The sequence below is a fragment of the Anoplophora glabripennis genome, unplaced genomic scaffold, assembly GCF_000390285.2.
Source record: "Anoplophora glabripennis isolate ALB-LARVAE unplaced genomic scaffold, Agla_2.0 scaffold59, whole genome shotgun sequence".
Taxonomy (NCBI): Eukaryota; Metazoa; Arthropoda; class Insecta; order Coleoptera; family Cerambycidae; genus Anoplophora; species Anoplophora glabripennis.
In genome coordinates, this window is record NW_019425991.1 from 1,472,465 (window position 1) to 1,499,550 (window position 27,086).

The 27,086-nt window shown below is 33.7% G+C and overlaps 2 protein-coding genes across 3 annotated transcripts; one reads left to right on the forward strand and one right to left on the reverse strand.

The window, feature by feature from the left end:
* The first annotated feature begins 443 nt into the window (after window positions 1-443).
* On the forward strand, window positions 444-20,855 carry LOC108906940 (probable cation-transporting ATPase 13A3). Its single transcript, XM_018710392.2, has 16 exons — window positions 444-563; window positions 14,194-14,291; window positions 14,360-14,527; window positions 14,587-14,725; window positions 14,778-14,934; window positions 17,169-17,373; window positions 17,444-17,642; window positions 17,706-17,825; window positions 17,879-18,060; window positions 18,110-18,310; window positions 18,370-18,558; window positions 18,614-18,715; window positions 18,766-19,159; window positions 19,211-19,359; window positions 19,418-19,637; window positions 19,703-20,855. The coding sequence occupies exons 1-16, from the start codon at window positions 539-541 to the stop codon at window positions 20,719-20,721; spliced, it is 3,567 nt and encodes a 1,188-aa protein (XP_018565908.2). The 5' UTR covers window positions 444-538; the 3' UTR covers window positions 20,722-20,855.
* LOC108906950 (facilitated trehalose transporter Tret1-like) lies at window positions 20,728-26,906 on the reverse strand. Of its 2 annotated transcripts, XM_018710402.2 has the most exons (4): window positions 26,626-26,906; window positions 22,492-22,612; window positions 22,052-22,389; window positions 20,728-21,998 (listed from the first exon to the last, which is right to left on the reverse strand). In XM_018710402.2, the coding sequence occupies exons 1-4, from the start codon at window positions 26,659-26,661 to the stop codon at window positions 21,015-21,017; spliced, it is 1,479 nt and encodes a 492-aa protein (XP_018565918.1). In that variant the 5' UTR covers window positions 26,662-26,906; the 3' UTR covers window positions 20,728-21,014. The 2 variants fall into 2 exon arrangements, with proteins under 2 accessions (XP_018565918.1, XP_018565926.1); XM_018710410.1 differs by lacking the exon at window positions 26,626-26,906 and having other exon boundaries at window positions 22,052-22,385; window positions 22,492-22,557.
* Window positions 26,907-27,086: the final 180 nt, after the last annotated feature.

Here is a 27,086-nt window from a genome sequence, read left to right on the forward strand (position 1 = left end):
AAAGACTCCCCTTAAAACTCACCAAAAAAATACGAGGTTTCGTTTTTGGTCACCATTCGTGAATCACCCTGTATACCTCAAACTAACTTATATAAACAATTCAGGCAAGTTGACCAAAATTGCGATTTAAAGACCCATTTAATTGTACCATAATGTGGTTTGCCCCCTTAAGTTTCCAATTTAAAAAAATGGTGATTCATGGAGTCACTTCACCCTCATTCTTGTCGCTGTTATTCAAGAACGCCCTGTATACACGCAACGTAGGCCCCGCGATAGAAACGAATACGATTTCCCGAGGATTACGGTAAGTTCAAGGCGTCGCCGTCGTAAACAGTGTCTTCAATAACGTAATGGTTACGTAGCTCGAATTTGGTGCACAATCCTCCTACCTTTTCCTCCGAGGTCGTTCTGCTATATATGCCACTCGATGGCGACGGCGGCGATAAGTTTTTTGCAACACACTCCAGTCGTATGTGCGGTGAAAGTGGAGTGGGTGCAGCTAAGTGAACAGGAAAAGCGAAGGCAACCAGTTACCCCAATGGTGAAGGAATACGAAGACGAAGGTAGGTTTTCCAACGGCAAAGCGAACCGTTTGGGAACAGAGATTTTTTAAAAGTAGTTGCGGTGAGTTGAGGATTTCCACTTGTATCGGTTTTGGAAAAAACACTTTTCGTGGAACGACGATGGCTTTTGTTTTGTTGCGAAATTGCGAAAGTTCGCTAAAAGTTTGATAGAATGGGTATAGAATCGACAGAAGCCAAAAGCAAAAGCGAAATATAACAAAGTAACTGAGTTTTCGTCCCCTTCGAATATAATAGAATGCCGGTTGGGCTATTTCGCGTCCCCTAAAAAATAGTTATTTCCGAAATTTGATGAATAAAATGAAAAATAGTTATTTGTTTGCAGTAAATTTATATTGTTACTGTTATTAATGATTAGTAGTTCCTAAATATTCAATTTTATACTACAGGGTGATTCACAAATGGTGACCAAAAATGAAACCTCGTATTCTTCGGTGAATTTTAAGGAGTCTTTCCTATAAAGTTTTTATCTAGGACGCTTCGTTAAAAAGATACAGGGTGTTCAAGTTCAAAAAATATTTATAATTTTTTTAAATAATTTAAAAAGTAGTAAGTGAAATAATTTGAAATTATGTATGTGTGCTTATGTAAACATTGTCCAAGGTCTGAGGGCTTTTCCTAAAATTTACATGCTCCAGTGGCGCAGGGTATCGGTGGCATATTTTTCTAAATAAAATAGTACGCCACTGCTTCACGGTAACAACCAAGATATTTTCGGGTTCGTCTTTCAATTTTCTACAAATTACTACCCTCTTATGTTTTTCGAAAAAACCTGATTTTCAAGTAAAACTTAAAAAACGAACTGAGAACACACTTCGATATTCGAATATATAATGCTTTTTAAAATTACATAGTGGACTGCGATAGCAACATTGACATTCTGAGCAGTTAGAAGAAGTAATAAATAATGCTTTTCATCAGATTCAAAAAACAATAATTTTCGAACAAATTGCATTTTCGTTACTAAAAAAATGTCGCGTTTGTTTTCGTATTTTTGAGCATTTAATCCAATAAAATCATTAAACTGATGACTAATGTAATTAATTTCTTTATTCAAATAAACAACCGAATGATTTGTGCTTGTCATTATTTTCAGTTAGTTTTTTAAGTTTTACTCGAAAATCAGGTTTTTTTCGAAAAACATAAGAGTAGTAATTTGTAGAAAATTGAAAGACGAATCCGAAAATATCATGACTGATACCGTAAAGTAGTAGCGTACTATTTTATTTAGAAAAATATGCCTCTGGAGCATGTAAATTTTAGGAAAACCCTCAGATTTTGGACAATGTACATGTGCCTAATTTCAAATTATTTCACTTATTAGTTTTTAAATTATTTAAAAAAATTAAAAATATTCTTTTAAGTTTAACACCCTGTATCTTTTTAACAAAGCGTCCTAGATAAAAACTTTATAGGAAAGACCCTTTAAAATTCACCAATGAATACGACGTTTCATTTTCGATCACCATTTGTAAATCACCCTGTATAATAATCCTTTCAGCCATCGAATTAAATCCTTTTTTTATGTTATCGGCTCAAAAATAAATAACAGCAGATAGTTTTTCTCTAAATTTGGTGCACAACTATTTTGGAAGACCTAGAATAATCCTATTATGTTATTTTTTTTAACAAAATAGCCTTTAACGTGTTTTTCTAAAAAATATACCGATACAAAAGCTATAACAAGACGAGGCATTCGTGGCAATTGAAAACCAATAGTTGCCAAATGATTCTGAGTCCTACCCTTAAAAAAATAGTTCCCCTTCAAATTTTTTTGTGGTTAAATTGAAACGAAATAAAAAATTTTTGAAAAAGCAAACTCAATTTTTAAAAAATTAAAACAGTAAAATAATATTTGCTTCTGGCGTAAAGTTTAAGGGTGTTAAATCAGAACATTTATNGGCATATTTTTCTAAATAAAATAGTACGCCACTGCTTCACGGTAACAACCAAGATATTTTCGGGTTCGTCTTTCAATTTTCTACAAATTACTACCCTCTTATGTTTTTCGAAAAAACCTGATTTTCAAGTAAAACTTAAAAAACGAACTGAGAACACACTTCGATATTCGAATATATAATGCTTTTTAAAATTACATAGTGGGCTGAGATAGCAACATTGACATTCTGAGCAGTTAGAAGAAATAATAAATAATGATTTTCATCAGATTCAAACAACAATACATTTCGAACAAATTACATTTTCGTTACTAAAAAGATGTCGCGTTTGTTTCCGTATTTTTGAGCATTTAATCCAATAAAATCATTAAAATGATGACTAATGTTATTAATTTCTTTATTCAAATAAATAACCGAATGATTAGTGTCATTTAATAGAAGTATTTTCAGTTGGTTTTTAAAGTTTTACTTGAAAATCAGTTTTTTTTTTCTAAAAACATAAAAGAGTAGTAATTTGTAGAAAATTGAAAGACGAATCCGAAAATATCATGGTTGTTACCGTAAAGCAGTAGCATACTATTTTATTTAGAAAAATAATCCACTGGAGCATGTAAATTTTAGGAAAACCCTCAGATTTTGGACAATGTACATGTGCCTAATTTCAAATTATCACTTATTAGTTTTTAAATTATTTAAAAAAATTAAAAATATTCTTTTAAGTTTAACACCCTGTATCTTTTTAACGAAGCGTCCTATATAAAAACTTTATAGGAAAGACTCCCCTTAAAATTCACCAAAGAATACGACGTTTCATTTTCGGTCACCATTTGTAAATCACTCTGTATAATCAGCCATCGAATTAAATCCTTTTTTTATGTTATCGGCTCAAAAATAAATAACAGCAGATAGTTTTTCTCTAACTTTGGAGCACAACTATTTTGGGAGACCTAGAATAATCCTATTATGTTATTTTTTTTAACAAAATAGCCTTTAACGTGTTTTTCTAAAAAATATACCGATACAAAAGCTATAACAAGACGAGGCATTCGTGGCAATTGAAAACCAATAGTTGCCAAATGATTCTGAGTCCTACCCTTAAAAAANAACAACCAAGATATTTTCGGGTTCGTCTTTCAATTTTCTACAAATTACTACCGTCTTATGTTTTTCGAAAAAGCCTGATTTTCCAGTAAAACTTAAAAAACGAACTGAGAACACACTTCGATATTCGAATATATAATGCTTTTTAAAATTACATAGTGGACTGCGATAGCAACATTGACATTCTGAGCAGTTAGAAGAAGTAATAAATAATGCTTTTCATCAGATTCAAAAAACAATAATTTTCGAACAAATTGCATTTTCGTTACTAAAAAAATGTCGCGTTTGTTTTCGTATTTTTGAGCATTTAATCCAATAAAATCATTAAACTGATGACTAATGTAATTAATTTCTTTATTCAAATAAACAACCGAATGATTTGTGCTTGTCATTATTTTCAGTTAGTTTTTTAAGTTTTACTCGAAAATCAGGTTTTTTTCGAAAAACATAAGAGTAGTAATTTGTAGAAAATTGAAAGACGAATCCGAAAATATCATGACTGATACCGTAAAGTAGTAGCGTACTATTTTATTTAGAAAAATATGCCTCTGGAGCATGTAAATTTTAGGAAAACCCTCAGATTTTGGACAATGTACATGTGCCTAATTTCAAATTATTTCACTTATTAGTTTTTAAATTATTTAAAAAAATTAAAAATATTCTTTTAAGTTTAACACCCTGTATCTTTTTAACAAAGCGTCCTAGATAAAAACTTTATAGGAAAGACCCTTTAAAATTCACCAATGAATACGACGTTTCATTTTCGATCACCATTTGTAAATCACCCTGTATAATAATCCTTTCAGCCATCGAATTAAATCCTTTTTTTATGTTATCGGCTCAAAAATAAATAACAGCAGATAGTTTTTCTCTAAATTTGGTGCACAACTATTTTGGAAGACCTAGAATAATCCTATTATGTTATTTTTTTAACAAAATAGCCTTTAACGTGTTTTTCTAAAAAATATACCGATACAAAAGCTATAACAAGACGAGGCATTCGTGGCAATTGAAAACCAATAGTTGCCAAATGATTCTGGGTCCTACCCTTAAAAAAAAGCTCCCCTTGAAATTTTTTTGTAGTTAAATTGAAACGAAATAAAAAATTTTTGAAAAAGCAAACTCAATTTTTAAAAAATTAAAACAGTAAAATAATATTTGCTTCTGGCGTAAAGTTTAAGGGTGTTAAATCAGGACATTTATATGGCCACAGCAGACATTAAAAGCCTGTACATCCCCTAATATACAGGGTGGTTCACTGAAGGATGCTATTGTGAAAATCTCGAAAACAAAATTGCTTGGTGGGCATATTTAAATAAGCCGCATACATTTTACTAAAGTAGTTGCTTAATTTGAGTTGATCTTCCTAAAACATTATTTATTTTAAAAATTATAAAAATAAATCATTCTTTTGCAGTAAACTAGTATTTATGTACATAAAATCCAGTACACATCGTTTTATCTCAATCCGTATAAGCCAGTGTAAATTTTACGTGTAAATTGTTGCAAAAATAAAACTAGTTATTTGCTGTCTGTGTTGAATTTGTTAAAAGAAAGTTCTGTGTTTGTTTTTGTGGTATTCACTCTAACGAAGGTGTATTCGCAGTAAACAAACCGCGCTGTGTATTTTTTATCGTCCGTTTAATTTGCGAAAAATAACTGGTTGGGTCTAGAAAACTACAATTACTGTCACGCTTGATAGAATGTGATATTTGTTGATTTATAAACCAGGAAATACCGCTCGAACCGCGCCCTTTCTAGACAATGACTCAATCTCGGTGGACAAAGCGTTTTTCGCGTGACTGATTTTTGGAAAATTTAAAGAATAGAGATACACTTAATAGGACTGACCAGGAGAAAAATATGGAAAATTAGGATAAGTTGAACTTTTACGATCCAAGGTATAGCTACTTTGCGTGTCAATATAAATATTATCGTGTATTTAATAAACGTAAGCTGTAGAAATTATATTAATTAACAAAACATCAGACCGTACATGAAAATATATACAGTGTGGCCCAGGATGCAGTACCGCACCCTTGCAAACTTTTTTTGTTGAGTTTTCGAGAAAGAGTTATTTTTGAAAACAAGTTTTGCTTATCTTGGGAAGCCACGGGCAGTAATCATGTAATCAAATACATGGAGTCCAAAACATTTCAAAATGAACAACTTTTTTTAACGAAAACAAAAATTAAAGGCACTGAATATCATCTTTTGGTCAATAAACACAGCCAGTCCGACGAAACAGATTTCTTTGCACAACGAACAGTATTTTGAGTTATTTATCTCAAAGACGTCTTACGATTTGACAATCGAGTAGTCGTAGGATCGACTTAAAAACAACAAAAGAACGTCAGTTTCTAACATCGCGGTTGCTTTGATCTCTGTTTGGAGAGCGCGAATAAAATTGTGAGAACTCGTGGGCGCAAATTTAGAACGCCCTGTAGAGGCGATGCTAATATCGCAAATTGGAACCAGGAAGAGGCATTTTACATGGTAATCAACTGGGATTCGCACCGTTTTCCGACTTGTGAAGTCCAAGGACGTCTGCCCCCTTTTGGGTAGGCTGCGGTACAGTCACTGTAGAAATGTTTCATTTTTTTATGGCTAATTTGACACTTTTTACATTGTCGTCCTTTTAAGATCTTAGTCAGGACTACTTTTTTGATAAAACTTACCTTTTCGAAAAAAATCCAAAAAACCTCAAATGTTGGCCTTTGACCCCGAATAACGTTTTTAGCACACATGGAATCGATGGGGACTTTTGACACTTTATTTCTAATGGTGTACCCAAGGCCTCCACCAAAATTTAGCTCTGTCGGAATTTTCGTTATTTGAAATGCCTATTTTGACCGGACTAAAGACTGCTGTCACAAAACTTAGCAAATGTAACTTCAGTGTTACCTTTCCTTTGTTGAGCTTTATAACATTCAGTCTATGCCATTATAATATTTCTAAAATGATGTATAATAGAACCATAATTATAAAAACATTAACCAAGCAAATATAAATATTTTAAAGTTAGTTAAACTCTACCTTTTTGGTTCTACCAACCAATCCAGTATTTCTTTATATGAAGTATGTAAATGATGCACAACAATGCTATCAGCAGATAGTCTAGTGTCTTCCTTTTATTTAACTGTTTCATAAAAACAGAACTTGTTAATTCCAGTATGACGAAAACTTTCAATTTTTTGGATTTCTTCATTTTTATTTTTAAACCATATCTCTCCATCTCTAAATAGCTATTTTTGTATCGAGAATGCGAAATGGTACTTTTGCAATCAAATAAACAATAAAAATTAGTTGTTTGAAAAAGTAGTGTTAGAATTATATATTGTAATTCATATTATAAGAGTGTTTAATTCAAAATGAGCTCGGAAAGTGAAGACGAGCATTTGCCAGGGGAAGTATTTGGAGCGGCAATTAGTCGTTGGAAAATAATTGGATTTCGTTGTTTAAAGTGCATAAATGTCATTAAGAATAAATAAAAGGATTAAACTTGATAATTCTTTAATACAATTAAACCAAAAGGTGATGACAACGATAACTAAACTTAAAAAATATGAGGCAAACGCTTGCGTACTACATACATACCTATTAAAATCTATTGTCAATATGAACTCCTCTCATTTCAAGACACATATCTAATCTTCGCCTGACTTCTTTGTGAGCTGCGTTTATTAACATTTCGCCGCTTAACTCATTACAAGCGTTTGTGATTTTTTCTTTCAAATGATTAATATCTGGAGAAGGTGTTTTGTAAACCTTCTTTTTTAAAATCTCCCGTAAAAAAATGGAGGGGTGTTAGATCTGATGACTTTCCGGGACACTGTATAGGTCCATTAGGCCCAATCCATTTTTCTGGGAAAGTGTTATCTAAATATTGCTGCACAATCCTTGTGGGGTGGAGCCCCGTCGTGCTGAAACCACAGGTTTCTCCTTAGCTGGAAGGGCACATTCTCCAGAAGCAGAGGAAGTTCTTCTTGTAGGAAATTTAGGTAACTCACTCTGTCTTTTTATTTTCGTTGGCAACACTTTACCGCACAAATGGCGCCAAATTCAAATTTCGCGTTAAATTTGGGAAACGCGATATAATATTCCTGACTCTTTCTGTGGTTTCTTCTCCAATAAACTTTCTAATTAAAGCAGTGATATGAAATATTCTTGCAAAGACCTTACTTGTTTCTTGTTTAGTGGGATATGACTTAACATGATTTGTAGTTTTTCCTACAGTGCGCCAGCGCTTGAAATATTCCGAAGATGCGAAATATCCGCGGAACGAATCTAGAACCTGGTCAATCTTAAGAAGTTTGTTTGTCTAACCCAGCATTACACAACGCTGTCCTCGTTTAATAGAAACTATCTCTCGGCTTTTACCACGAATTTAATTATGCTATTAATTCAGATATTTAAATCATAAAAAGTTCGTTATTCGGCACAGCCGACTGTGGTTAAGAGTGTACATTCAACGAATTGACACTATTATATGAGCTGCAATTATTATTATTGTTTCATATTAAGGCAAATTCCAGTTACCTAGTTTCGCGAATGGGGGACCACGAAAATCCCCTACGAAAGCGGGAGACCTGGGTAACCACAACGACTAGGGGAAAAGTCAGTCTGCAAAACAACACACGTTTCGGTTTAATTTTAGGATAATTGTCGACAAATGCCAACTAGATTAAAGTGTATGCTACTTATCAAATCATAAAATATGCTTTTATAGCACAATAATGGAGATATTTATTAACATTTCTTTAATCTCTGCCCAAACATTATTTACAATTTTACGATTTCTTGTTTATTAGTTTATTGTTTTATTGTCTTTAATTTTTCGGCGAAAAGCGGTTTGGTCAGAAAAATGCTCGCGACATTTATAGGAAATCTATAAAATCTTTATTTTATTGGATTACAAATTAAATTTTGCCTTATCTGATTTTGTGATTATCAATAATCGTCTTCGTTTGTCTTTCACGAATGTCAAATGTGATATCGTCCCAGCAAAATAAGCAAAACAAACGATAATACATATTCGTGTTTAAAACAAACCATCAGATACCTTCAATGACAAGCTATATATAGAACACCTAGATAGAATCGCTCGTTAAATATCTTGCATGTAATAATATAATTTACAACAAAGGTTGCATTTTCAATATTTACTGCCAATGTCAACATGTAAATACAAATGTTGCATACTTCAAGGGTATAATCTAGAACCGAAATGGTGTCGATTTAACCAAACTTGCGTAAATGAAAAATGTCGTAAAAAAGTTGCAGGGTGTTAAAGTTTATTTTTTTATTTCTTTTTTGTCCTTAACTCAGAACCAGTCAACTGATTTGAGCAAAATTTTCTGTTGTTTAGTTTCTCTTCATGAAGTATGCGGTGATTCTGTTCCTATTTGGTTAAATCATTGGTGTTCATTTTACTACAATCTTTGTGTATATTCTTCTACACCCTTTTTGTCAGTTTAAATTTTTACACGCAAGTATTAGAAATAGGTAGAGAATTTTATTCTACACAAAAAATGTATACCTTTCAAAAGTTATGCCCGTTTATGAAAATATTACAGAAAATGTTTATTACTACTACGTATCCATATGGGGCATTCCACGCCAAATCGGATGGTTCGAAAAATTTTAATTTTCGATTTCCTTAATTTTTTGATATTTTTTAGTACCCCGCAAAAAATCCTTTCTGGCAAATTGTGAGAATTTTTTGATTACTTGTTCAAAAGATATAAAATTTTCAAAAAACGCCTTTTTTTTNCAAACTTGCGTAAATGAAAAATGTCGCAAAAAAGTTACAAGGTGTTAAAGTTTATTTTTTTATTTCTTTTTTGTCCTTAACTCAGAACCAGTCAACTGATTTGAGCAAAATTTTCTGTTGATTAGTTTCTCTTCATGAAGTATGCGGTGATTCTGTTCCTATTTGGTTAAATCATTGGTGTTCATTTTACTACAATCTTTGTGTATATTCTTCTACACCTTTTTTGTCAGTTTAAATTTTTACACGCAACTATTAGAAATAGGTAGAGAATTTTATTCTACACAAAAAATGTATACCTTTCAAAAGTTATGCTCGTTTATGAAAATATTACAGAAAATGTTTATTACTACTACGTATCCATATACATATACCAGGGCGAATCTGTCGAAATACCCCACTTCTTGGATGTATGAGGGGCAAACTAATTTTTGCTGAAATACCTTCATTACAACTCATAATAAAAGCGTAGATTCCTAGATCTGGGCGAGGTCCGGAATATTTTCAAAATTGCAAAAATGTTTAAAAAAATACCTATTTTATATGAGTTTTTTACTTATATCTTGGAACCTATGCATTTTGGAAGAATATTGAAGAGGAAAAAAGTTTTAGAATTGAATTTTCCACAATACAAGTTAAAAATGTTTAAATTTATTACCGATATTGCAAAATAGCAATAATTGATGAAAAAAAGGCAAAATAATCAGGTTTTTTGGATATTTTTTTAAAATATTTTAGTTACTCCGAGGGCATTCTAATTTTGGTAAATAAACTTTAGAGTAGGTATAATAAAACACACACCAAATTTCATTAAAATCGGTTAGATCGTTTTCGCAAAATAATTTTTTTAAAAAAAAATTTTCGAATTTTCAAAATGTTGCACAGCCTCAAATAAAGAATCTAGATACTTGAAAATTTTTTGGTCGTCAAGAAAGACAGTTCTGCTATTTGCAGAAAAAAATAAAATCTGCAGAAATACTCAAAAATTACGTGTTTTTTCTGACATTTTCGAATATAACTTTTTTAATATGCAGTTTACAGAAAAAACTATTACTGATTAAATTATTTGTTATAAAATTTGCTACAAGAGCGTAAGAAAGTGATGAAAATCGAGGTAATTTTAAAGCGTTCAACTGACTGGCAAGAAATTGTCCAGTTCTACTATAAATGTAGATGTAAGTGCTTTAAAGGATTACAAAACCATATCCCAAACCCCGATCCAAATCGGTCTGACAGTTTTGGTATGAGACAATTTGTTACTAAATTGCAGCGCGAAATGTCGTTATTTCTTTGCGTCAGAGATGGGGTTAAAGTTAGGCATTTTAATTGACACTGATTTTTTTACACATACTTGGACCCTTGATACAGAATCCTTATAATATTAATTTTCTTTTTTTTAATAATTTTTTGAGCGAATTTAAAAATTCGAAAAATTTTAACTTTATAAACAAATACTTTCGTGAAGCTGTTTTGCGAGTTGGGATATATACCAAAATACCAAAAAATAGTTATCGGAAAGACGCTTAACTTGAAAAAAAGAACGTTCAAATCGGTCATATCGAGTATCAAAGTCAACAAGCGCTTGCTGCAAAACTATGCATAATGTAACAAAAATTGAATTTGGCAGGTTTTTTCAAGAACTTTCCGTATGTGTTTTTATAAATCTGATCGCACGTGTGCTTTTTTATGAAAATCCGAGTTCAAAAAGAGCGCGCGCGCTTCGGCGTTCAATATCTCGACTCTTCTATGGCTCCGATTTTGATGATTTTTTTTAAATCGATATAGCAATTCAATTATCAAGATTTCATTAAAATATTATAAAGCCCTTTTCGGTATATTACGACTACTTAAAATTTCTCACATTTCATTGTTTACTGTATATTCATGTAAATAATAATATCGATGGTAGGATATAGGCACATAATCCACTGTTAATAGGTATTAATTTTAATAATTACGTGGTAATAATGTTTAAACAAAATCATGAAATTTTTATTTAATACGTAATTTATCTATTGTATACATATAATACAGAAAAAAATATAGATATAAATAATTATTTACTTATGTTTATAAAACGTGTTTATTATATTTCATTTTTTTTACAACATCATTGCTGTTTTCACTTATAATACCAGCATTTGAATAAGTATCGTTTTCCATTATTTGCAAATCAGTGTTTAACTAATTGTTAGTAGGTACCACTGTCAGATTAACAGCAAATTATGACTTATGGCTGGTTAATTTGATCTTTTTGCTAGCAATTTCATAACCATCCTCGCAAAGAAATTGGATCATTTTATTTATCATAAAAACCGTCAAAAACAGAAAAATTAAAAGATATGTATAAGGAGGTGTAATATTGAAAGATATGGAGTAAATTTCTACAACAGATTTTGATTAAATATACAGGGTGTCCCATTTAGAAAAACCAAGTTTTGGCGGTTCAATCAAATTCGACAATAAATATAAAATTGAATTAGGTCGAAGACCATTAGACCATTAGAGTAGAGATAGATCTAGGGAAGCCTTATAAAAGTCCCCTAAAATTGCGCTAAGAATATTCACAAAGGGTTGCAGTAAAATGAACGCCCTGTACGATTTAACCAAATAGGAACATAATCATTACACACTTCATGAAGAGAAAGTAACCAACAGCAAATTTTGCTCAAATCGGTTAACTGGGTTTTGTGTTAAGGAGAAAACAAGAAATAAAAAAGAAACGCTTAAATCGACACCATTTAGGTTCTAGACCAGATTATATCCTTGAAGTATGTAACATTCGTTAGGTGACACCCTGTATAATCTCTGACTATTCTGATACAAATGTTATTTGCAAACCGTGAGTTTGTCATAAATATGTGTTTGCAAGTAGTGATTATATGAATAATAATGCTCATGTTTTCCCAACAACGTTTTTGTAGTCTCTCTGATGCAAATCCGCAGGCAATGAAAAGTTTACAAATCAAAAAAATTTGTTTTTTATCAAAATTATTTCTTGCGTGAAGTTTGGGACACCCTCTACATACAAATATAAATCAAATTGTCAGTCGCAGCCAAATCTTTCAAACCATAATAAAACCTAAACGTCAGTTCATAGAAATTCACTCAGTTCGCATTTTTTTGGGGAATCCCATATGAAAAATATTTTAAGCGAAGTACATTATAATAATTATCGCCTTGACCAACTACATATCCTCACGATTTTCGGCCTGCCATCAGCTATAATTGTCTTGTAACGCATGATAATCGTTAGATAATCACTAGAATTCACACCGGTTTAGCTTTCGTTAAATAGCGCGTTTAGTTCCGTCAAATTAAATATTTTTTGCGAAGTGAGTACATTCTTGGAGTGCCAACGGTCGTAAAGTACACTACCAGTAACACTCTAATTAAAACGTAAAACGTACTACAGCTTTATCCTTAAAATTTAGTTTTCTAGATATTTTGAATGAAGCACAACCAGATATGTAAATTTTTTTCTTCTATTTGGTACTCATTTAAATACATATTCCGTTTCCAGTATATGTGGAAAGTTGTCGCTCTCGGTATTTTTGGGAATGTCCCAATCAAGATCAGATTCATTGCAGCAGTTTTCAGTATGTTTTTGGATTTCAGAAAGTGAAAATTTATTTCCTGAAGCCTTTCCAAATATATGTTTAAGTCTAATTTTTTTTCTCGGAAGTTTTTCTCGGAACAGGTACTTTTTTAGATAAATATTCGGGTAAATTTGGAAAAATAGATGGAACTGCATCAGCTTTAAGTTTAGTTTTTGTTGGAATTTTTTAACAGTTCCGCCTGGTAAATCAAAAATATCCTCCCTAATAATGTCATTTTCTGAAAAGTGAATGCTGCAAACTACAGAATATTGAGAAGGACACCAGTTGTCTCGGGGAATAGCTTTCAACCATTTATCTTTTAAAATTACATCTTTTGGGAAACCAAAGGTAGATACCATAGATCCCCAGCTTTTAAAGCGCTATTATAATTGAATTTACATCCAGGGATACAGCAGGTTTTTGGCATTATGTAATAAGTATAAAAACTTACCATTTTACAAGTAAACACAACAAAATTGGCCCCAAAGGACAAATACCTAACCTATTTTGTCACACTACAGAAGCAGTACCGGTACCTACTTATAACGATGTAGAATTAAACAACTAAGAAAAAACACAATATTGTACCGTAAAATAATCCACTGTAACTTAAAACTAAAGCAAAAAGAGCGCCAAAGTAACACCCCCGCACAACAAAATCACCACTAGGTTCTTACCACTTGATCACTAGTTTACAGGCGATATAACTCTACAGCTCTTCTTGAATTTTTTTGTGACTCGCCGTAAATTAGCAACATATCAACTTTTTTTGAATGAGGAAATATCCAAATTATTTGTATCCTCACAGTAGACCCACACTATCGAGTTTGAGACACCATGTACAACCAATGAAATTATTTTGCTAATTTGTACTATAAATAATTTTGTGCAGAGTGTATTAGCTATAATCATTTAAAATAGGTGTGTTGGTGATAAAAATTCTAATATTTTATGCAACTTTGCGTAAACATTTAACTGGTACGAATTCCAGTTTTGTTAGGAAGGTTGTTAATTGTTTCTAATAGAAAATTATTCTACGCAGTTCCTGGTTATAAAAAAATTGATATAAAATCAAATGAAGGTTTCTAGATTTTATTACAGTTTTAATTTAATTTTGTTTTATTACTTTCAGTAATCAAATAGCTAAAAATAGTCCAGTGTAGATTGGAATTATAGATAAAGTTTGACGAATTCATTATCTTCAACTTAATCATCAAAAATTCAAATCTTCGTTTTGTTTTCAGGCGAAGAAAACCCAAAAGACAACAATAATGAAAAATATAAACCCAATAAGGAGAGCAGAAATGTTCACTACATTAATTTTGGAGAAGATGATCAGATGGTAATGCCCCAAATACAAAAAAAGTCAGAGAAAAGGCAGATTTAACAATTATTATTTTTTTTTTTAAGGAAATACAAGGGTTCCTTTGCAATAAGATGAAACTGTACTTCACGCGCCTGTTCTACGTGCTCACTCTTGGAATTTTGAGATTAATTTTTCACTGGTACCCCGTTCTTAAGATAAAAGCAACGCACACTAGATGCGACCTGGACACCGCGGAAGAAGTGCTGATAATAGTAAGTACGAACTCCGCAAACTTCCCACAAACCTTCAAACGTATGCGAAAACATTTCAGAACACTTACAAGAAATTCAAATCCTATTTCGTCAAAAAGGTGGAGGTACTAGAGGCTCTATCTAGTGACAAGCAAGACAATGGACACGAAACAAGTGACTGTCTGTTAGAGTTCAATCTCAACGATGGAAGAAAGAAGAGTAAGTGACCATAGCAGAAAAAGTGCTTTTTGATATGTTCTCTCTTTTGTAGGGCTCTACCAAGCTCGTACTATTAAATGCATGAAACTGACGTACATTTGGGACGATGAAAAACGTAATTTCATCAAGCTGGCTGGTTTCGACAAAGGGATAACAAGAGAAGAACTCCACGGCTTCTCAGGGCAGAGCCAAGCAAAGCAGGTTTTCAAGTAAGCGCAATAGGCGAGCGGTTCACCCCTAAAAAGATGCTTCTAAATGAAGGTAACCGACTAAATTTTTAAAACAAAAACCTACAGCATGAAACTTTTTAATTTATAAAGTGTATTTTTCTGATAATTTACATATTTTTTAAATATTTTTCGGCGTGGTCAGTCAAGTGTTATAAATATAAAAAAGTTGTAAAAAAAATACTCGCCGAATGGCTTTGAAAATAGTTTTTTATTGTAAAATGGACCAAAATTAACACTTTTTGTCCTTCGACAAAAATTCTAAAAATGCTTCGTTTCTGAGATATTTACAATTTAATGTGAAAAAAGTGACGAAATCGACAAACTTTCGGAATTTTATTCTCAAAAACTACTGAACAGAGTTTAATTCTAAAAAAAGCATAATAATCGGCAGATCTTCTACTTTAAGATATATTTTTTTGGTATAGGTCAATTATTTTATTGAAGGTAAAAAAAAACAGTATTTAAAAGAAAGTCATGATAAACATACGCATCAAAATGGCGGCGTCAGTGGCGCGAAAATTCAAATTTTCTTTTTACAGTATCTTGGACTAGATTATATTTACAGTAAACATAATGTTATTAGGACATTTTTAATCGATATATAACAATAGCTGTGATACGACATGTTCGATATATTGGAAAAAAGACTGCTTTAAAGGCTCTAAATAAACTTGCAAATGATGAATTAAAAATATTTGCTAATTTAGAATGTTTAACTTTAGAAGATGCGCTTGAAATTTTGACGTTATATTTTTCAAAAATTTATGATTCTCAAAATAAATGGAAAGATTGCTCGAAATCTATAAATAAAGTAAAACAAACAATTGCTTTAAAAAAATGATGCAAACGATAGGTTCCCACCTTCGTACCCAACATTATTGCAACATTATTTGAGGTCAAAATGGCAAATAAGGCTACAAATAGTGAAATTGTAACTCTAGATGGATGGAAAATCGAAAATGATTGTTTGAATTTTAATTATTTTGAAGGAGAAACTGCGTTAGATATGCTTCAAAAATATTTTTGTTCATGTAGTGGAAAATGTTCTACAGAAAATTCTAACTGTTTGTCATCGAATCGGGAATACTGTGCAGTCTGTGCATGCTCAGATGAATGTAAGAATGTTCCATCCGAAACTGATGATGAAACGCTTATTTCAACTCAAGAACTTGTCGAAAATAACGAAAGAAATTAATATACTTTTAATATTTTTGTAAAATAAAAATAAAATAATTATCCTATACAATAAATTATCCAACAACTTTTTTATTTTTCGAGACCGCTAGGTCAATTATTATTATTAGGTTAATTTTACGATTTAAATAGTTTATTTAGTTTAGTTTTGGTATAACTTTCAAGTCAATTTTAGCCATTTATAAAACTAAAAATCGAATATTTAAATTTAACTAATTACTTGCAAAAATCTTACTCCGGCTACAAAACCAAACAAAATGATCTTTTGAACATTTGTCCTGTTAACATATATCGATTAAAATAAATCATAATAATGTTTATTGTAAATTTTATACTATCTAATCCGAGATATTGTAAAAAGGAAATTTAAATTTGAAGTATCATAATTTTCTTTAAAAGACTTTTTTTACTCGCTTTAGACCTTCAATAGAATGATTGATCCATACCAAAAAAATATATCTTAAAGTAGAAAATCCGCCGATTATTATGCTTTTTTATAATTAAAATCTGTTCAGTAGTTTTTGAGAAAAAATTCTGAAAGTTTGTCGATTTCGTCACTTTTTTCACATTAAATTGTAAATATCTCGGAAACGAAGAATTTTTCCAATTTTTGTCAAAGAACAAAAAGTGTTTATTTTGGTCCATTTTATATGAAAAACTGTTTTCAAAGCCATTCGGAAGTAATTTTTTTTACAACATTTTTGTTTATAACAATTGCCTGACCACGCCGAAAAATATAAAAAAATATATGTAAATTATCAGAAAAATACACTACAAAATAAAAAAAGTTTCATACTGTAGGTTTTTGTTTTAAAAATTTAGTCGGTTCATGTTTTTCTTTTAGGGGTGAACCGCTCGCCTTAAATATAAATAAATTTAAGGTCCTCGTAATTTTGCATACGTACCTCGCAAATACAAAATTTGCTCGTCACAAAAATAACACTTTTAATCCTAATATAACAATATACCTACCTACTATTATGTGAATGTGTTACTTTGACAGACATGTGTTTTTCCAGGAGGATCATCTACGGAAACAACGAGATTTCTGTCCCAGTCCAAACAGTATTAACCCTCCTAGTCCTCGAAGCCCTCACGCCATTTTACGTGTTTCAATTGTTCAGTTTAATAGTTTGGCTGTGTGAGCTGTACCTTTACTACACCATAGCCATTATCATAATGTCGGTGGTGGGTATCACCACTTCGATTATCCAAACTAGAAAGGTACGTAACCAACACATCAGCAACTGACGATTACAAACTGTAGATACTATTTATTTCCACTTTTTTTTAGAACCAAAAGAACTTAAAAGGCACTGTCCACTCTGCGGACAAAGTTATTGTCTCCCGGGGCAACAACAGCTTCGAGCAAATACCCACCACAGATTTGGTACCTGGGGACGTAATACTGATCCCATCGAATGGTTGCGAGATGCAGTGTGACGCAGTGTTGACATCAGGCACCTGTATAGTCAACGAGAGCATGCTGACAGGTAAAACGAACCTTGTACGCCTTTAAGGTGACCAGACCTGAGCCCTATTGGTATTATTTCTAGGCGAGTCTGTACCTATAACCAAAAATCCCCTGCCGAACAACCCCAGACAGTATAAGGTCAAGGAAGACGTGAGCCACACGTTGTTCTGCGGGACGAAGATCATACAAACCAGAACGAAAGGTATTAGGTCTGGCCGACGTGGCGGCCGTTCGCTAATTCTGCGTTTTTCGTAGGTGACGAGAAAGTATTGGCAGTCGTGATAAGAACTGGTTATTTAACAGCCAAAGGCGAACTAGTCAGGAGTATTCTGTACCCCCCACCAGCCGATTTCAAGTTTGAAAGCGACAGTTACAAGTTTATTGGAATCCTCGGCCTTATAGCGGTGTTAGGGGTCATATACACCATCGTTTCCAAGGTATATGTATATATGCACCATTAGATCGTTCCTATACGTTTTATTTCAGAGCACAAGAAACATTAACCCCTTTGACATAATCATCAAGTCCTTAGACTTGATAACGATAGCAGTTCCCCCCGCCCTACCCGCCGCCATGACGGTTGGGAAACTGTACGCCTTAAACAGGCTGAAAAACAACAAAATATTCTGCATCAACTCTAGGGTGATCAACGTATCCGGTTCTGTGGACTGCATCTGTTTCGACAAGGTAAAACAATGTTCATACTGCACACAAGACTCATTATTCGCATTTATTGCAAATTTTAGACTGGTACTCTCACAGAAGACGAATTGGATATGTGGGGAGTCGTACCTGTAGAAGACCATAAGATCAAGAACGCAGTTAAAGACGCGAAGGTTTTGTCCAATACCTCTCACATCATCAGGGGGATGGCGACCTGTCATTCCCTCAACCTCATAAATAGTGAAGTGTGTGGAGATCCCTTAGACGTTAAGGTTTGGTGCTTGTAGCTTCAAATTAAATAAAAAATAAAGCAATTTCAACTTTTAGATGTTTGAAAGCATAGGGTGGTCACTAGAAGACATATACGAGTCAAGCAAAGGCAACAGTGACATCCACCACCACATCGTAGTTAAACCATCTTCCATAGAGGTAAAGCTGCTGCAAAGCTATCACTTTGTGTTAAATTCCACTTGTTTCAGGACAAATTCGAGATAGGAATAGCAAGACAGTTCCAGTTCTCCTCTCACCTACAAAGAATGAGTGTGGTAACGAAACCTTCAAACACAGACACTTACCACGTCTACTGCAAAGGTTCCCCCGAAATGATAACCTCACTCTCAAACTCCTCTGTGCCCGAAGACATCCTAACTAGACTCAAAGAGTACACCACGCAAGGATACAGGGTCATAGCTTTGGGGGAAAAAGACCTGGGTGGTCTAACCCAAGAGGAAGTTGCCAAGTTGCACAGGGAAGATGTAGAGTGTGACTTGAACTTCATCGGACTGATTGTATTGGAGAACAAACTGAAGCCGCAGACTACGGGTGTTATCAAGACGTTGAAAGAGGCCAATTTGAAGGTTGTCATGATTACAGGTGAGTTAGTTTCTAAATGTGTCTGGTAGCTTCCAATTGTGGGGGTTGCAGGTGACAACATACAAACTGGAGTACACGTCGCCAAAGAATGTCAGATGGTGGATCCTGACCAAGCAATCGTTGAGGTGATTGTCGACGAAGCCACCAAGTATGAAGCAACTAAGCTGAAGTATCAAGTGATTAGTGAAGGTGCAGCTCTTGTAAGCACAGAAGTGATATAAAGTAAATGAAGTAGTTAACATTATCTTTGGTTTTTAGGAGAAGAGTATCAGTTATAGTGGCAACTGTTTGGATATTGAAAAGAGTCAAAGCAAACATTACTGTTTCGCCATCACAGGTAACTCTTGGGCTAACCTGGTGGATTATTTCCCAGAGTTAGTACCTAAGGTGGTAGCCAAAGGGGTGGTTTTCGCCAGGATGTCTGGCCTCCAGAAGCAACAGCTTATTGAGGAGTTCAAGAACTTGGGTTATTACGTAGGTCAGTATAGATTTATGCGAACCAAAGACTGATTCTTCTAAAAAAAACATTTTTTTCTTTTCCAGCCATGTGTGGTGACGGCGCCAACGACTGCGGGGCGCTTAGGGCAGCCCACGTAGGCATATCTTTGTCAGAGGCCGAGTCCAGCGTGGCTTCGCCCTTCACCTCCAAAGAACCCAACATTTCCTGCCTTCCCAAGGTCATCAAAGAAGGCCGCGCGGCCCTGGTCACCTCATTTGGGGTGTTCAAGCTCATGTTGTGCTACAGCCTCACGGAATTCGCTTCTGTCATGATTTTGTACAACATCGACGCCAATCTCACATCTATGCAGTTCCTCTTCATCGATATCTGCCTCATATTGAACTTCGCGAGTTTCTTCGGAATCACTAAAGCCTATGAGACTCTGGACAAAGTCCCACCTATGACCTCGCTCATGAGTTTCATCCCCATCTCTTCCATGGTTCTCTTTATGCTCCTAACGGCGGGTTTCCAGATTTTCTCGTACTATTACATCCAGAGCTTCTCGTGGTTCTATCCCTTCCAGTTTAACGGAGATGACGACAAAAACTTCCTGTCCTATGAAAATTACGCTGTCTACTCAGTGTCTATGTTCCAATACATCACAATGGCTGTAGTCTTTTCCAAGGGCAAGCCCTACAGGAAGCCGTTATACACGAACATCCCCTTTACCTTCTCCCTGGTCGTAATGACCTTAATTTGCGTTTATATAGCTTTATATCCAGCCGAGTGGGTTAAAAATATCTTGGAACTGCTGATGCCTCCCGCTTTTGATGGGCGGTACACAATTCTATGGATAGCCTTGATTTGCTTCTTGTGCTGTATCCTAGCCGAAGACTTCGTGGTAGAATTTCTCCTTGGTAAGGTCCTGTCTCCGAAATTGAAGACTTTACAGAGATCCAAAAGGAAATTCTTGGGGATATTGAAGGATATGGAGCAGGAACCAACCTGGCCCAGATTGGAAGACAAAACCGCGATATTGTCCCACGTTTGCGAGGGAAAAGCCAACGGTTTGGTCAACAACGGTTTCGTTGGATCGCAGAATACGCTGGTTACAAAGTTTTAGTCATGATTAGATTTTACAGGACTTATTTTTATTTATATTAACTGTGTAACTGTACATAATAGACTTAGGTGATGTACTTGGTACAAATGAATTAAATAAAGTTAAAAGAACAAGTGGAAAATAAATTAACAGTTTGTACATGTTTCCTTTAATCTACAACAAACACGGATAACAATACTGACGGAAAAGGTTTCATTGAATCCTCTCTTCAAGATATCTTATCTAATATCACTCGTTTCGACATTTCCACAACCCAAAAATACTCCTTTTCTAATGCATTATAACACTTTCCTCTAATACACTGTAACATTTTCCTTAAAATTTCTTTCCTGTTCTTCTATGTCAGTTTTGTTCGTCTTATTCCCAAAGTACTCCAAAATCTCTTCCTGGGTCTTTCCTCTGGTCTCGGGCAGCAAACATATTAAGAAAACAGTACCAACCAAGGATGTGCAACCGTAGAAAAAGAACACACCCGTACTGCGCATACTGTCAACCATAGTGGGGTAAATCTTGACAGCCAGAAAGTTAAAGATGTACCCGCAACCCGTAAGCAGTCCCGATGCTGTTCCCCGTATCTTTGTGGGAAAATATTCGGCTGCCAGCGCGAAAGGTACGGGTAGAAACCCTAGGGTGCTCGTAAAAAAATAAAGCATCACCGCCAGCAGAGGTAGGAGCGTTAAGTTTGATCGAAGTGACTCCGAAATTCTCCCTTGGTCTATCAGCAGGTTGTAACAAGCTAGAGTAAACATGCACAGCATCATCCCAGTTCCCGAGACTATCGAAAGAGGTCTCCTACCGAACTTCTTGCTTAGAAATCCCACAAGAACGGCTGTCACCACTCGAGTCAGAGCCACCATTACTATAGTTATGTAAGGGTCTAAGATCACCCCAGCATTTCTTACTATGTCTATAGCGTAGAAAATTATCACGAAAGTTCCAGACAACTGCTGGAAGAAGAAGTACGTGAACACCAAGCCGAAGGGCTTCAGAGAATACGGTTTTAATAAATATTTCACTTTCCTCAACATCTGCTCCGGTATAGACTTCTTGGTAGTGTCCTTTTTGACTCCCTTCGCTTGTATCAAACCTTCTATCTCTGATTGGACGACGGGGTGGTACTCTTTGGTACCGAATATCATACACATGTTCTCCTTGGCCTCCTCCAGGCGGTTCTTCCCCACCAGCCAAGACGGGGTTTCGGGGATGAAAAACAAAACGAAGGTCATCCCTATGCAAGGAAAGAAGCAAGATATCAACGCCATAGTCCCCCAACGTTCCTAAAAGTAAAACAATTAGGTTTTACCAAACTTTGCACCCTCAGCAAACTTACCTTTAAGAAGTACCCCAACATGTACACGAGCAGGATCCCTAAAGAAAAGAAGATCGATCCCCAGGTGGTAAAGACGCCTCTGTACTTGGAACTGGAGACTTCGGCCATGTATATGATAGCTGGGGCGCTCGACAAACCTATGGAGAGCCCCGTGAGGAACCTGCCGAGCAGGAGAAGCAAGTACTGATTACTTCCGGCGGCGTAGGCGCTGTATATGGTCAACCAACCGATGAAGCAAGTTACGTTGATGCATAAAATGGAGATTCTTCTTCCGAATTTGTCCGCTATTGGTCCGGAGAGAAAGCAGCCGATTGGTGCGGCCAAAGACGCCATGCTAGCTGAGGAAATGTTAACAGTTTATTGGCTGTGAGGTACAGGGGCCCTGGAATACTACCCTGTGGCAGTACCGAGGTGTTTGCTCTTGTTTTCTTTCTACTTACCAAACCATGTGACTTGGTTTTGACTTAGAGTGGTTTTTAACGTTGGTATTGCTACAGCGGAGAATCCCAAGGTCATGCTGGGGCCAATACTTGAGAAATTTGTGAGAAATGCCAGGATTATCTGAAAAGTGCATAAAGTAAGTGATAAGGAACAATTGAAAAAATGTCGTGATGGCGTAAGGAAAATAATGGAATGCTTTTGATATCGGAGAAATAGATAAGACAAAAACGATTACAGTATAATTACTCAAACCCCAATCAGCTACTTAATTAAGATCATATCTGGTTTGTAATCAGTACATGCTTTTAAAAACTAAAGATAAAAAATTAGACGTCAATCGTTAATAATTGAATAGCATTCTAATATCAAAGAATTCGTTTAGGTTTTTATGTAAATTTGATAGCACAAGCACCTTTGTATTAAGCAACATATGACCCCGATAAGAAATTTTATTTAGTAAAAGATATCTGACATTTAGTTGGTATTTGCTAACAGTGACCTCAACATTGTCCACCAAAGTAATATTGAACATATATTACAGTTTAATATGTTCCTACTGTAATACGAAATTACGTAAAATAGCCGCTTTTTAAACACCATCCAAGATGAATCATTATTATAAATACACACAATTATTCATTAATTTATAAATAATTTATTTGTAATTACTTTTAACAATGGGTTTTTAGACACAGCAGCGATTATACAATCGGCACCAGTTGTTTTTGATGACGATACCAAAACGTTACGAAATTATTTTCGCTTTTCGTTGCACCACATGTGACTCGAGAAAGATAACTGATAATATTTGGAAATAATGAAATAATAAACAAAAAATAGGGTCCAATTTTAAAACTACATCTCAGTTTAGATAATTTTGTTTGGGACAAACAAATAAATGTGATATACAGGGTGTTTCGCATAGGAACCGACACAGAGCAGGGGCATGTAGGGAATTCCAAAATATGGTGATTTAACGGAACTTACCTAAAAAATTATTACTTTTTTTTGCGGGGAATTTCATTCTAAATATGTTTTTACTCTTGTTAGTTTTCAAAAAACTTTGTCGTTTTCAACGAAAATGCGAATAACTGATATAATAGTCCAGTCACTGAAAGCGAAAATAAAGTAAAAGCTCCCAATTTTTTTCGGATATCATGGATTTTCATGAAAATTTGCATACAAGCTCATCTGACCCTCCACTTCAAAAGTTATATTGTCTAGATGTCTGTTTTTTTCTATTTAGGGGTGAAAACTACCCTTGTACGAAAAAAATGCGAAAATTGCAGATTTACGTATTTTAAAGATTCAATTCATGTTCAAATATGTTGGATAAAGTTCCTTTCATGTTTTTTAATATAATTTATGAGATGATTTTTTTTTTAAATTTAAGCTTCTAAAATCGTTCAAATTCCCAGAATCTACTGTCAATACATAAATAAAGTAAATTGCAGAAGGAATAGGTTTAATTTTTTTTCCTTCGAGTCATTAATTTTAATACCATTTTTTTTTTTTCAAAAATCAAGACAATCATTTTATTTTGATTGTAACTTCGTTAGTTTTCATAATAAAAAAATTCCCACCCTCCAGAAGGGGTGGCATCCACCCCTAGGGTAAAAACACACATCGGCACTATATAACTTTTGTTCCTTGGGCTATTCCCTAGCTACAGTTCAAATTTCACGTCAATTCATTCGATCCGAAAAAATTGGTAGCCAAAATGTTTCAGTGACTGGACTAATAGTATGTATTGCAGCTGTGTTATTTAAAATCATCGAAAATTCAAAAGTTGGCTATGAATTTAAACGTTAAACTTGACGATCGGGAAAATAAGTCACTTAATTTTAGTATCTGTTTTGAAAATGGCCAGGAAATTTTCATTCAGCGAACAAGTTGACATGCTATTACTGTTAGGTTTCTGTGAAGGAAACTATAGAAGAAGTGTTAAAGAATATGGGAGAAGATTTTCTCCCACAAAGAAACATTTTCCAATGCTGAAAGATGGGCTCGAGAAACAGGCAAGTTTTCCGGTAACTATTAAGAACGTGCTGTTGCAATCAGGGCACAAGACGAAGAACTTATTTTGAACTCAATTGAAGATGACCCACATATTAACACTACATTTCTATTGCGACAAACTGGTATATGGCAAACTTCTGTACACCGAGTGATCAGATGTAACTACTACACCCATATCATATCTAAAAACTTCAAGAATAGTCCAGACGGTATCTGTTTCAAAAAGTCCATATTTGGGTGAATCGTATATCCACGGAGATTTTTGGCACTTTGGCTTTCAAATATCACTAGAAATGAAAATTTTTCTATGCGCATAAAAAAACGTGGGCTTAACTTTTGGCGGCACAATATGTTAAACAAATTCGAAAAATGTCATATTTTTCTTCCTATATAATTATGTATCTTTTCAAGAGTTGATTTTAGGCGAAAATGGAAGAGGAAAAAATGTTTGCAATTAAATTTTTTACAAAACATGTCTAGTTACAAATCGAATGAATCATGATTATTATGGTAAAAATCGAAATAATCACAAAAATGGGGTTAAAAAACAATACTTTTTAGGGATTTTTTTGGGGTATTTAAATTGGTTATAGGACCTTTATACTTGGCTCAAAAAAATTTCATGTTATGTAGAATTATCCCACCAAATTTCATCAAAATCGGTTCGATAGATTTTGCATAATAATTTTTCAGATTTTGAAAAAAAAATTGTAAATTTTCAAAATTTTGCACCGCAAAAACCAAGGCTCTTAGATACTTGAAAATTTAATCATATATAGAAGGGCTCTCAAGCTTTCAAACGCTTTTTGAAATATTCGAATCCGTCAATTAGGAGAGCTCTGGCGCTTGTTTAAACATTGGTCGAATTTTTGTAGGTACTTATAAACAATTAGAATAACTGTGCATATTCAATCAAATAAAAATTTTTTAAAGTTATTAAGTATGAATAAAATGTTTTTATAATTAATTTATTAATTTAATCATCATTACTTTTGTGATCTAATTGTAAGTATAATTCAAATAGGTATTATTTATTGTTTAAAATATAAGCAAATGAGAAATTAATTCATTATATTACTAATTTGTATAACCAGTAAAATTTCATTACAAAAATTTTTTTCCTCTTCCATTTTCGCCTAAAATCAACTCTTGAAAAGATTCGTGATTAAATAGGAATAGGAATATGACATTTTTCGAATTTTTTTAACATATTGTGCCGCCAAAAGTTAAGCCCACGTTTTTTTTATGAGCATAGAAAAATTTTCATTTCTAGTATTTTTTTTCCAAAAAACAGATTACGTATTCTCATTTAGCATCCCTTAGAACGTCTTACCACCAAGTTTCATCAAAATCGATACATCTTCAGGCGACAACTTCACGATGTCGCGAAATGTATCTTCATTATTTTTTTGGCCGATTAAAATTTTTTTTTATGAAATGTAGGGTAAAAAAACTATCTAACTGTGATACTGCTGTTTTTTATTAATGCAATACACGTCCAACTAGTGCTCGTCTGTAGATGTATCGAATTTGATGAAACTTGGTGATAAGACTTTTTAAGGGGTGCTGAATGAGAATACGTAATTTGTTTTTTTGGAAAAAACGTCGCTAATACCAATTAGCTGTTTTGACGTCAAAAAAACGCGTCCTAGTTAGCCATGAATTGAATTAATAAAAACAGCAGCATTACAGTTAGACAGAGTTTTTTATCCTACATTATAAAAAAAATGTTGAAATCGGTCAAAAAACAAACAAGCTACAGGCTTGTATCATATTTAAGCGCGACACCCTGTATAAACAAATTTTTGGTTTTTTGCACCAGTCGACATTTCAAAACTTCCAATACAATTTGAAAAATCTATTATTTTTCATTACAGGTTATGTTAATAATATATTTGGGTTTTCGGAAAAAAGTTTAAATTGTTTCCTCTTAAATAAACATATTTTTAATTTTTGGAATTTTGATTTTTAACTTTTAACTATTTAGGATACTTTCCCTGGTAACTTTTCTCCAATTCGACAACAATTACCGTTAATTTATGCGGCACTTTGAATAAACATGTATATTTTAAGCATTTCCGGTACAAATCAAATAAAAAAATATCCCTTCTTACCTGCTTACTAGTTGACCTTTTGAATGTATGTTCCATGGCTATTTTTTTCTTAAACTGGAGACTCACGGAATAAATTATCACAGGCGGGACCACATTTTTTTAAAAAATCACTTAAAATTAACCTGAGAATGCACTGTTAAGCACATTTAACGTAAAAATGCCCAACAAGCTCGTGAAAAAGATATCACAGTTCAAATTCTTGAACCGAGTATCGAACTGTTGGTGAAATTAGTGGCTGGTCGGAATCAAGGACTTGTTATATCGAAACTAAGGCTCATTATGAGTATTATTACGCGAAACCGCCAGCTTTTGCATGGCCACCTATTACACTTGAGGAAAAGATAAGATTGTTTACCACGTCGAAGATAATGGAGATTGATTAACGATTTGGTAATTTTAATAGATAAAAAGTAGTTAGCATACGAAAGTGAGACTCTTTTAGGTAAGTGGGTGCATTAAGA